Here is a 13,265-nt window from a genome sequence, read left to right on the forward strand (position 1 = left end):
TTAAACACACTCACTAGCACACACACACACACACACACACACACACACACACACCAGTCTTTGCTTCTTAGCTTTTTTCTTTTTTTTAGGTTTGTGGTGCCGCTCTCTGCAGACCCCCTTCCGCACATCAACCTAATAATTAGCTGCAAAGCTAATGGCAGCTGCCCTCATCCATCCATCTTAACCTCCACCCATCCATCCATCCACCCACCTGCTGCTGCTGATGTGCTCCAGTGTTTGCGTATGTGGGGGTGCACAAGACATGTTGGGTACACTACATGTCCGAATGTTTGCGGACACCCGTTCTAATGAATGCATTCAGCTACTTTAGGTTGCACCCATTGCTGACACGGGGGCTCACACAGAAAGTACTGCCAATAGAATAGGACTCTCTGGAGCTGATAAACTAACATGAACCCGTTGGCACCATGCTGCCTAACGCCGGACGTGAGTTAGCTTTAAATTTAGGGATTTCTGCCACTGCTGGTAGACCCGTATGACCGTATGCTTCCATACACCTTGACTACACTGACGCTCAACTCTTCTCAAAGTCTGAGCTTTGCAACACACCCCACTGGTATATATAGCCCGATCATCCTTGTGCAGCGCCATCTGTGGAAGTTACTACATCATTTTTTGTCCCAATTACCCAGTTGCCAAACCCACTCGTTGGTACCCTACGGTAGTACCCTCCCGACACTGGGAGGGTGAGGACCGACACATGGCTCCTCTGACACAGCTGTCGCCGATGCAGCGCCACCGGGTAACTAACATGCTTGGAGGAAAGCGGCAGGTACCCAGCAGAACCGATGCATCGGCTAGCAGATGCCCAAGCCGGCTCGCATCACACTAAAGTGATGCCGGGAGATAGAGCGCCACTTACCCACCAAGGCCAATTGTGCTCTCTCAGGCTCTGACTGCTGATGGCAGGCAGCATGACCCAGCGTTCAAACCAACGATCCTCACTGTCCAAATACTTATGGACTTACACATGTGCTGCTGTTACCGGTTAATTACCAACCTGCTCACTGTGTTCCTTTATTATTGCAGGTTTTTTGAATTACACACACACATCCTCTCTCTCTCTCTCACACACACACACACACACACACACAGTTACACCCTTTCAGGTGTGTTTGATTAGCCAAAGTCCGGCCCTGCGTTCACTTCAAAGTCTTTGAGCGAGGTGCTTCATTTCCTGTGCTCATTTCTAGCCCTCCTCACCTTCCCAGTCAGTCTTTAGGACACTAATGAAACTTGCTGTGAAAGTGTGTGTGTGTGTAAAGTGAAGTGTGTGTTCTGTGGTTGGTGTCTGGGTGTGTTGCAGTGTTACAGATTAAGTGTCGTTAAAAAGGCCAGTGTTCAGAAGGGGTTTAGGCGAGTGCCTGCTTTACGACTCTTCTTGAAGGCGTCCCATGAGACGGACGTCTGGAGCTCGGAGCTGCTTCACCCCTCAGGAGCTGATGGAGGAGTGAGGACAGCCGCCTGAGGAGTGTCACTGTGATGGTGGTGAAGAGTAAACACTGCTTACACAGCGCTGTCTGAGCGCCTGAGGTTCACAGGAGGAAGTGTTGGCAGAGTAGAGGGACGTACAGATGGACTGATGGGTGGAAATAATCGTACTAAGGGTATGTTCGTACTAGGGGTATAATCGTACTAAGGGTATGTTCGTACTAGGGGTATATTCGTACTAAGGGTATATTCGTACTAAGGGTATATTCGTACTACGGGTATATTCGTACTAGGGGTGTAATCGTACTAAGGGGATATTCGTACTAGGGGTATATTCGTACTAAGGGTATAATCGTACTAAGGGTATATTCGTACTAAGGGTATGTTCGTACTAGGGGTATGTTCGTACTAGGGGTATATACCTACTAGGCTATATTCATACTATGGGTAAGTTCGTGCTAGGGGTATATTTGTACTAGGGGTATATTCGTACTAGGGGTGTAATCGTACTAAGGGTATATTCGTACTAGGGGTATATTTGTACTAAGGGTATATTCGTACTATGGGTATATTCGTACTAAGGGTATAATCGTACTAAGGGTATATTCGTACTAGGGGTATGTTCATACTAGGGGTATGTTCGTACTAGGGGTATATACCTACTAGGCTATATTCATACTATGGGTATGTTCGTGCTAGGGGTATATTTGTACTAGGGGTATATTCGTACTAGGGGTATAATCGTACTAAGGGTATATTCGTACTAGGGGTATATTTGTACTAAGGGTATATTCGTACTATGGGTATATTCGTACTAGGGGTATGTTCGTGCTAGGGGTATATTTGTACTAGGGGTATATTCGTACTAGGGGTATAATCGTACTAAGGGTATATTCGTACTAGGGGTATATTTGTACTAAGGGTATATTCGTACTATGGGTATGTCCCTACAAGGCTATATTCGTACTAGGGGTATGTTCGTACTAGGGGTATGTTCGTACTAGGGGTATGTTCGTACTAGGGGTATGTTCGTACTAGGGGTATATACCTACTAGGCTATATTCATACTAGGGGTACATTGGTACTAGGGGTATATTAGTACTAGTGATATGTTCGTATTAGGGTTATGTACCTATGGATGTTTGGGGATGAAATGGATGTTTGGGGAATGGATGGATGAGAAGCTGGATGTCGGACAGGTAGATGGAGAGATGGATGGAGGTGTGCTGGGTGTTGGGTTATTTGGTTATGGGACAGATAGTTGGTGTTTACACACCAGAGGCTTCACCACTGGAGTTCTGCTGGAGGTGTGTGTGTCCCCATGAAAAGCAGCCGCAGTACCGTTTCCAGCAGCTAGGGGGTGCACCAAGTCTGAGCCACGTCTGCACTTCTGGCAGTCTCCGCAGACAGAACAGGGTCAGAGTTGAGGGCCCGAGCTCGCAGTAGGACCCTCACCGAGGTGTTGAGTTGATATGAAGAATGTTTCGTGAGGGAGAAAGGTGCGAATGAGTCTCTCTCTCTCTCTCTCTCTCTCTCTCTCTCGCTGTCTATCTGTCTCTCTCTCGCGCTCTGTTTGTCTCCGTAGCTGTGAATTCCTGGAGCGGCTGAGGGACTTTCGGGGGTTCTCTCTGTGCTCTGGTCTCATCTGGACCAAATCTGCTCTGTACTCTCTGTCTTCTCAGCGGGAGCCCATTCGCCTCGCCTTGCCTCGCCTCGGCCGAACTGTCCGTTTATTTACTTAGCCAGTACTGAGCTGTGTGAGAGCCTGGACGCCTAATAAGGAAACACACACACACACACAATGAGCTTTAAATGCAGCTGTGGTCAGAAGTTTGCATACTCTTCATGGACATGAACGTCATGGCAATATTGTGAGCGTACAACATACGCTCAATTAAGGGACAAAAGTATTGGGACACCTGCTCACTCACTCACTCACTTTCTTCTGAAATTCAAGGGTATTAAAAGAGTTTCTCCTGCTTTTGTTGGAGTAACTGTCTCTACTGTCCAGGGAAGCTTTCTACTAGAATATTGAGGATCGGATCAGTATCGACCAGTACTCAGCATTGAGGATCGGATCAGTATCGACCAGTACTCAGCATTGAGGATCGGATCAGTATCGACCAGTACTCAACATTGAGGATCGGATCAGTATCGACCAGTACTCAGCATCGAGGATCGGATCAGTATCGACCAGTACTCAGCATCGAGGATCGGATCAGTATCGACCAGTACTCAACATCGAGGATCGGATCAGTATCGACCAGTACTCAACATTGAGGATCGGATCAGTATCGACCAGTACTCAACATTGAGGATCGGATCAGTATCGACCAGTACTCAGCATCGAGGATCGGATCAGTATCGACCAGTACTCAACATTGAGGATCGGATCAGTATCGACCAGTACTCAACATTGAGGATCGGATCAGTATCGACTAGTACTCAACATTGAGGATCGGATCAGTATCGACTAGTACTCAACATTGAGGATCGGATCAGTATCGACTAGTACTCAACATTGAGGACCGGATCAGTATCGACCAGTACTCAACATTGAGGACCGGATCAGTATCGACTAGTACTCAACATTGAGGATCGGATCAGTATCGACTAGTACTCAACATTGAGGATCGGATCAGTATCGACTAGTACTCAACATTGAGGATCGGATCAGTATCGACCAGTACTCAACATTGAGGACCGGATCAGTATCGACTAGTACTCAACATTGAGGATCGGATCAGTATCGACTAGTACTCAACATTGAGGACCGGATCAGTATCGACTAGTACTTAGCATTACGGTACTGAAATCAGATCAGTATCTGCCAGTACTTAACATTTAAGGTACTCTGATCTGTATCGCCTGATACTTGGCGTTACAGTACTCGGATCGGGTTGGCATTGTCCAGTCCTCAGCATTAAGGTACTTGAATCTGTATTGGCTCATACTCAGCATTACAGTACTAAAATCGGATCAGTATCGGCCGGTACCAGTACTCAACATTGATCTGTATTGGCTGATACTCAGCTTTAAGGTACTCAGATCGGATCAGCATCGGCCGGTACTCAACATTTGAGGTACTCTGATCTGTACCGACAGATACTCAGCATTGCGGTGCTGGGATCGGATCAGTACTGACCGCTACTCAGCATTATGACTTGCTTTAATGCTCGCTACAGTTCAGGTAGAACCGCCTTGTCTGATTGAGCGCCCTCTCGGAGGAGCCTCCTGGTGGGCGTACGGCATGAATGCTTAATCCAGTATATTAATAGCATCTTTTTCATTTCCTGATGGAAACCTAATATTGATTCATATCAGGTTGAGCCCTGCAGCAGCTCTGAGCTCATATATATTGATAGTTATGTTTTATGGAGGGTTGAGCGTATGGGAAACGGCGCGCCCGTATGTGGAGCAGCTCCGGTCCCCCGGGCCTTCACAACTAGCTTGAGTTTTAGAGATGTATAGCCTATGGTGTGATGACACACTAACACACATGCTCAAAAGCTGTGCTTCTGGCATTCTTGAGACTAATCTCATGATCTATGGTGAAGGTGGAGAAGCTACACCCTAAAAAGGGAGGGGTGCCTTCTTCCCTGGACAGTCGAGACTCAACAAGCAATGAATGAGCAGGTGTCCCAATACTTTTGTCTTTTGCATCTCGCCTTACAGTGCCCTGCTTGCATGAACAAATCAAGGTCAGGTCGGACCATTTCAACCGGTGACCTGCTCTGGTTAGCAGCCGGTTAGCATTAGCTTAGCTTAGCTACAGCCTGACTAGCTACGTTAGCCTAGCTACAGCTCCACCGAGTATCAGGCAGCCCAGAGCAGCTGGTGTTGGGAGGGACAGAAAGACGAAGTGAGGGGCCGGTTCTGCCCGGTTCTGCCCGGTTCTGCCCGAGTTCTGCTGGGTTTGGACTCGTAGTCGACCATCTAGGCTTAGAGTAGCTAGCTAGCAGGCTCAACACCACAGCACAGGGTCGAGGGACCGGTCCGAGGGGGGTTTTTACCGATGTTTTCAGGATCTAAGTTGGGTCTAAACTTGCAGCTACCGTGAGCTCCCACAGCGCCCCCTTCAGTTGGCTCTCTTAAACGCACATGAGCTCATTCGATCGTGTACTAGGTGAAGACACGGGGCGGAAATTTGACGCATCAGACGGAGTTACCGCCACGCCGCCCAAGCCTGCTGGTACTGGAAGGGAATCGGATTTGACCGACCTGTCTAAATAAAGCCTGAGCTGCTCGGCTCCGTGGGGACCGTGGAGAGAGAGAGAGACGGCCGTCCATCCACATGTCTTTCTGTGATTGTCTCTCTCTCTCTCTCTCTCTCGCTCTCTCTCTCGCTCGCTCTCTCGCTCTCTCTCTTTCATATCTGACTCTCTTTCTCTCTGCATGCACACGCCTCATCCAATCTGAACAATTTCCGTTTGTTTTCCGCCGCAGGGAGAGCGCGAGAGCGCGGAGGAATGGCGGCGGCGCAATCTTCGGGCCGTGATTGATGCCGTACGCGCCCCTGTGTCGCCGGTTATTGTTTTTTTTTTTTTTTGCAGAGAAACGGTTACGGATGCAGATGATTTCGTTTAGAGGTGCCTGTCCTCTGCCATTCCTCCCATCCACCTCTGGGATTCTGTCAATCGTTTTGCGAAGACAACACACGCCACCCCCCACCCCCCTCACCACCCCACCCTCACCCCCAATCCTTCCCTCCCTCCTCGTCCTTCATTAGCGGCGGCGGCGGCGGTTCGCTCGGCCGGCGTCTCTGATGTGATTAGAAAGTGAAGCGGAGGAACGGAGGAGATTTGGGGGGGGGCGGGAGTGGGGGGGCTCGGGAACTTATTAGCGCTGGTGGAATGAATTCATCAGGCAGGGGCTGTTTGTCAACCCGCAGACCCACCGTGGTCAACACACACACCCTGCCCGTGTCTCGCCGGCTCGTTGAGACGAGCGTGACATCGTGTTTGACAGCTTCTGATTCCCCTGTCAGATTTCATTTGGCCGTTGATGCTTAACACACACACCTGTTTGCCTGTTTACAGTGCGTGCCCACCGTCTGGGTGGTCTGTCTGGCACGGTAGCGCAGACACCGGCAGGCGGCCAGACTGTTAGTCGTTGGTCGATTTGCGGCACGTTCACAGTGGTTGCGGGGACCGCTTGTAGAAAAGTACCCGGATAGCAACGTTAGCATTGTCCAGGATTAGCATTAGCATTAGCGACACTACGGTGCAGTATCTGTCCACAGGTAGTTGGACGGTCCCGTCTGTACGACTGTCTGATTTAGCGAGACGCAGACAGACCGCAGCCAGGGCCGCTAACGCGAGGCAGCTTCCGGTTGGATACGTTGTAAGCGGCAATTTCCGGGGACCAAGCACTGCGGGTAGAGCTCCAGGCTGTTGATGACCGGGTTGTAGGTCCGATAGCCGGACTCGGCAAGCTGCCACTGTTGGGCCCTTGAGCAAGTCGGTGGAGCGTCCTGGTTCTCCGTAAAGACGGAAATTCCTCGTTAATAGTTGCAGTGAACTTGACTTCACACTTCCCCTGGAAAAAAAGATGTGCTTAGCGACAGCGGCACCCCGGCGACGATCTCGCCACGTCAGGTGTGATTGTAGCTTCTCCGCCTGGAGGATCAGCGCGTCACACCTGCCGTAATTAACGCTGTATTATTACCCTGTCAGGTAAGTGTGTGACTCAGGCTTGCGTCCGCAGACTGGGGCCCCGTGCTGGTTTACAGCTGCTGACCGAGGCTGCCCGGGGACCTGCTGCAACCCCAGGCTGCTTTATAGGCCATCTAAACAGGATGGTAGACACCCTAGCAACCGACACCTATGCCATAGCAACGCCTTAGCAACACCTTAGAAACCAACAGCTGTACCACAGCAACACCTTAGGAACCAACTGCTGTACCATAGCAAAACCTTAGCAACACCTTAGGAACCAACATCTGTACCATAGCAACACTTTAGCAACCAGATTATTACTTCTGCCATATTGCCCAGGCCTACCAACAGGCCAGTGCTAGCTAAACTGTTAGCTATCTATCTCCATAGATATCTCTATAGATCACCTTAGCAAGCACTTAGCAGCTCCTTAGCAACCAACAGCTGTACCATAGCAACACCTTAGCAACCACCTAGCAACACCTTAGAAACCATCAGCTGTGCCATAGCAACAAATTAGCAACCACCTAGCAACACCTTAGGAACCAACAGCTGTACCATAGCAACACCTTAGCAACCACCTAGCAACACCTTAGAAACCATCAGCTGTACCACAGCAACAAATTAGCAACCACCTAGCAACACCTTAGCAACCAACCCATTACTATGCCAACGCTACGATTCTTCTAATGCGCTTCTCTCTCTCTCTCTCTCTCTCTGATTGTCATGCTGAGGACGTGTGCAACTGGCCGACCGTGTGAAGACTGAAGCTTCTGAATATGCAGAAGAAGCCGTACCTGGCCTTCACACAGCCCCCAGCCTGACGCTCCCGCCGGACGTTTAAAACACACGCTAACTTCCCCATGACCCAGCGCAGTTTCATCAGAAATCAAACAAAGAGCAGAGAGGATTCCGTCCCCTTCTTTAAAACCGCAGCGATCCCATCCATTATTCATGTTGGCCATTGCTCTCCTTTAAGACGCGCACTCTCCTCGGGGAACGAGTTATCAATATTTCATAATCCCACACGCTCTCGTTCCCACACCGCCGCTTTCATATCACACCACTTATCTTTCTTAGCGCTTCTCAAGACTGTCTGTTTTGGTAGACTCTCAAAAAAAATGAAAAACTATTCAAATGAAGCTGAACTCGGGTTCGGCAAGCAGCCAGACCTGTGGATTACGGTCGTTGGCACCATCAGGAACCCTGAGAAACCCTGAGATGTTTCTGTCTGGACAGATCTGCTGCCCCATCACTGATCTCGTTATATAATATTAATAATGTTGTGTATGCTGCACAAGGCCTCTGAAGGTGTCCTGTGGTATCTGGCACCAAGACCTACATCAGCACCAGAGAGCAGTGGCTGCCCATGACCCAGTCGCTCACCGGTTCACCAGTCGTTCCTCATTGCAGCACATTTGGTATGTCCTGACCGCTGCATACCGGGAACACCCCACAGGACCTAACGCTTGTTCGCAGTTAGTTGACACGGGTGCAGTATTGACCGATTAGAAGGGACGTCTGCATATTTTTGGACGTGCACTGTATGTGATGAGTCTTGCCTTGTCTCTTTTTTTCCACAGCTGATAGCCGTGTTCGAGGAGATGGAGCTTCAGCAGAGGGCGGTGGCGAGTCCAGGCAGTGGCAGTGTGGCATCCGGATACTCCAGTCCGGAACCCTCGGAGCCTGAGCTGGGCGGTCCACAGCCTGGCAGCGAGATCGAGGTCACCTCCAGTGCTCTCAAATCAAGTACGTCTGTGTTTATATATATATACTGTTCTAGTTGAATACAGTAAAGTACAGAAACTGTACCATGGACGTTCAATACAGTAAAATAAAAAAATAAATAATAATAATAATAAACTGTAGAAGGTAAATATAGAACTTTTGTTCAAATATACACCATACACATGTAACACCTTGCAAAATACACTGTTTTGGAAAAAGCACTATAAAGATGTAGTATAATTCCGTCAATGTAGTAGAGTCAAAATTTTAAAAATACATTAATGTGTTTAATACAGTGAATTTTAAAAGTGTAATGCTGTAAATTTTTTTAAAAAAAGATAAAAAATTATAAAAAAAATTAAATAAAAAAAGTTAAATACAGTTAGATAAAAAAAATCTATACATTCAAAAAATGCACCATACAAGTGTAACAAAGTATAATAAAAAAAGGTAAAATACAGTTAAATATGAACATTGTACCTTAAAAGGGTAAGTAAAATAAAAAATAAATAAATAAATAAATAAATAAAAATAGTAAAAAAGGCACAATAAGAAATAAATGCACAGTAAAATAAAATACAATCACATGTAAAAAATGCTCTGTAAAAGTTTATTACTGTCGAATAATTTTTACATATGATTTTGCACTGAAAAAGTGTGACCAGCAATAAAAAGCAATATAAAGTTTTATATAAAAATAAATAAATTAATGAAAAAAAGTAATTTATTTTTATATATATATCTCAACTCAACATGGCCGTATATATATATATGAAGAGTGTTTGTGATAATATGGCCATGTTGAGTTGAGTTGGCCACTGAGAGGCCACATCAGTGAAGGGTGACGCCTGTGCTCCGATGCTTCGCCCGGACTACATTTCCCACGTGCCCATGTGTTTCCCATTGGTCTGCTTGGCTGGCCCTGGCCTGCATGGCTAAATGGGCAGAACATCTGTTTGTGTGTGGTAAGACCTGACCACTGCAGCCAGTCAGCAGCCAGTCAGCAGCCAGTCAGCAGCATGCGAGCGCTCCTGTGCCTGTGCTTGACTGGAAGCGGCAGGTTCTCGTGGAAACGGCGGGCCGAGCCAGAACTAGCTTGTGATTAAGCCATACTTCACCCTGTCTTCCGTTTTAAGAGGCAGCTGGAGGCTTTAGCTGGGGTCCAAGAGAACAAGCCACTGGATGGAGCTCCATCTCTCTCCAGGGAGCCACAGCTCCACTGCTCCACAGCTCAGCCCCTGGTTGCTGGGGGGAGGGGGGGGTTGCTTGAGGCTCATGTGTTGCTCCTCCAGATAATCCCATTCTACTGTTCAGCGCTTTCCTCACCTGAACCCTGCATCAGCAATGGGTCCACCTTATAACTACAAAAAAAAAGGGTTGTCCACAAACTTTTGGACATGTAGTGCATACGTGTGCATGTGTGGCGCAGGGTTCCCGTTTGATTTCTTGTCCCTTCATGCCCTTTAGAACTGTGACTGGCGACTGTCAATCAGCCAGCGCCTCGGCTCCGCCTCTTTCAACCTTTTCCCTGCTGCCTGTTGTGACGCAGCTGCTGACCTGTGACGCTGCAGCGACCTCATAACCCCCCCTCTTTTTCTTACTTCAACAGGCACAGCCTGTCAGTCACTTTGGTAGACGCTGCCCCCTGCTGAGGAGGAGCAAGTGAGGGACCCTTAACCCCTCTCAGGCCAAAGAGCGACAAAAAGGCTAGTTTAAAAAAATGGTTATTAAGCAATTTCCTCTGTCCCCCGAATGTGATCGATCAGCCGAGACACGGTACAGGGTAATGTAGCTTAGCTAATAGCCTAAAATTAGCATTGTCCAAACTCCATACCTTTGTGTCAGACCGTGCTAAGGTCATGGTAGTCTGGAAGGGGCTCGGAGATGTGTTCTTTGGGTGTGAGTCTGAATCGAGTCCTTGGGTGTGAGTTTGAATCAAGTCTCTGGGTGTGAGTCTGAGTCAAAATTCTGGGCGTGAGTCTGAGTCGAGTCTCTGGGTGTGAGTCTGAGTCGAGTCTTGAGTCTCTGGGTGTGAGTCTGAGTCGAGTCTCTGGACGTGAGTTTGAAGCAAGTCTCGAGTCTCTGGGCGTGAGTCTGAGTCGAGTCTCGAGTCTCGGAGATGTGTTCTTTGGGTGAGTCTGAGTCGAGTCTCTGGGTGTGAGTTTGCATCAAGTCTCTGGATGTGAGTCTGAGTCAAAATTCTGGGCGTGAGTCTGAGTCTTGAGTCTCTGGCCATGAGTCTGAGTCGAGTCTCTGGGCGTGAGTTTGAAGCAAGTCTCGAGTCTCTGGGCGTGAGTCTTGAGTCGAGTCTCGAGTCTCTGGGTGTGAGTCTGGGTCGAGTCTTGAGTCTCTGGCAGTGAGTCTGAACCGAGTCTCGAGTCTCTGGGTGTGAGTTTGAATCGAGTCTCTAGGTATAAGTTTGAATCAAGTCTCTGGGTGTGAGTCTGAGTCGAGTCTCGAGTCTCTGGGTGTGAGTTTGAATCGAGTCTCTGGGTGTGAGTCTGAGTCGAGTCTCAAGTCTCTGGGTGTGAGTTTGAATCGAGTCTCTGGGTGAGTCTGAATCAAGTCTAGTCTCTGGGTGTGAGTCTGAGTCGAGTCTCGAGTCTCTGGGTGTGAGTCTGAGTCGAGTCTCGAGTCTCTGGGTGTGAGTTTGAATCGAGTCTCTGGGTGTGAGTCTGAATCAAGTCTCGTCTCTGGGTGTGAGTTTGAATCGGGTCTCGAGTCTCTGGGTGTGAGTCTGAATCAAGTCTCATCTCTGGGTGTGAGTCTGAATCAAGTTTCGAGTCTCTGGGTGTGAGTCTGAATCAAGTCTCGTCTCTGGGTGTGAGTCTGAATCAAGTTTCGAGTCTCTGGGTGTGAGTCTGAATCAAGTCTCGTCTCTGGGTGTGAGTTTGAATCAAGTCAAATCTTGAGTGTCTTAGTTGTGAGTCTGACTTAAGTCTCAGGTCTCTGAGAATCGAACTCTCAGGTGTTTGATTCTCAGGGATGCGAGTCTGAGTCTAGAGTATCTAGGGTGCGAATCAAGTTCTTGGATGTGCAGTCCAGGTAAAGCAGTGGAATGTATTCGACTCTTTGTCTTTGGGGGACAAGCTCCCCGACTCACAAAGGAGTCTCGAGTATAAGGCTACATTCACATTGCCAGGCTGAAGTGGATCAAATCCGATTTTTTATGCCTTAACGAAACATAGATCCGATTTTTTCAGGCCGGTATGAACAAATTTGATTCAGATAAATCTGAACATTTGTAAATCAGACTTGAGTGACTTACGTGATCCAATAGATCAATTTCCTTCATATACGCAATATTAATGCCCATAAAATAGTGAATCAGGGCATCACTAACTAGACGAGTTTGATTTAAGCAGTTTGTGTGACGCTAATCCCATTACTTGTTAACTACGTTAGCGTCATAGCATTAGCATTAGCTAGCATTTAGAGTAAGGAGGGCAGCTGTGCAGATTTAAACATTTTCAGTCCATTGGATTGATTGATGATCTGTGTTTTGACATTATTTCGGCCTTTCAGACGCGCCACACACACACACACACACTCTCTCTCTCTCACACACACACACACACACACACACACTCACACTTCTTCTTCCTTTCTCGATAACCAGATTAACACTGCCCCATTCAGAAGCAAGCTTGGTTCCAGCCATGCATGCACTGCCATTTAAACCTATTTGCACCCTGGCCCCTCACACACACACACTGCACACTGCACACACACACACACACACACACAGACTAATTAAGTTAGCGATGATCCCATGAAGGCCTTTCCTACCCTAGCGAAACTGATTCAATAATATGTTTTATAAGGCTTCCCCATCACCTCAGCTGCTCTAACACACACACACACACACACACCCACCCACACACACCGTCTGGCCTCCAGTACGTGTGCCTTAGGGCCCACTGAGCCAGGCTGGACACGGTCCTTTTATCCCTCTCTATCGCTTAATTGATAAATGACCGGGACACTTTGTGAGAGTGCGAGAGTAGATATATATATGTGTGTGTGTGTGTGTGTGTGTGTGTGTGTGTGTGTTCAGCTGACGGGGGGCTTTTGTGATGTAATGACATTGGCAGGGTCAAAGGTGTGTTCACATGGACATCTGCCGTACGTCTGCTTTGTGGTGAGTAAAGGGCAGGTTGGACAGGCCAACGCACAATCAACAGTGATGCTGCTAAAATAGCAGGAGTAACAGGGTGGTACACACACACACACACACACACACACTTTAGCAGGGCTTGAAAATTACACAGAACAATAGTGCTGGGTGCTGTATTGTGCCTGTTCTGGTATACTGTGGTGTCACCACCCTGTAAAAGTACAGTATTTTAGTGATATTTCCAGCAGTAAATCTCAAAGGGGGGCCTTCGGGGCCTTCTAGGTTTTTGGATGAAATCTAGGAACTAAAGA

At 47.9% G+C, this 13,265-nt stretch overlaps 1 protein-coding gene across 1 annotated transcript in view; it reads left to right on the forward strand.

Moving 5' to 3' along the window:
- pard3ba (par-3 family cell polarity regulator beta a) overlaps positions 1 to 13,265 on the forward strand; it is a 167,434-nt gene that overhangs the window by 25,281 nt on the left and 128,888 nt on the right. The window contains exon 3 of the mRNA XM_072656724.1: positions 8,693 to 8,858. Coding sequence (XP_072512825.1) covers positions 8,693 to 8,858 — 166 coding nt within the window. The remainder of the gene's footprint in view (positions 1 to 8,692; positions 8,859 to 13,265) is intronic.

The sequence above is a fragment of the Salminus brasiliensis genome, chromosome 15, assembly GCF_030463535.1.
Source record: "Salminus brasiliensis chromosome 15, fSalBra1.hap2, whole genome shotgun sequence".
Classification (NCBI taxonomy): domain Eukaryota; kingdom Metazoa; phylum Chordata; class Actinopteri; order Characiformes; family Bryconidae; genus Salminus; species Salminus brasiliensis.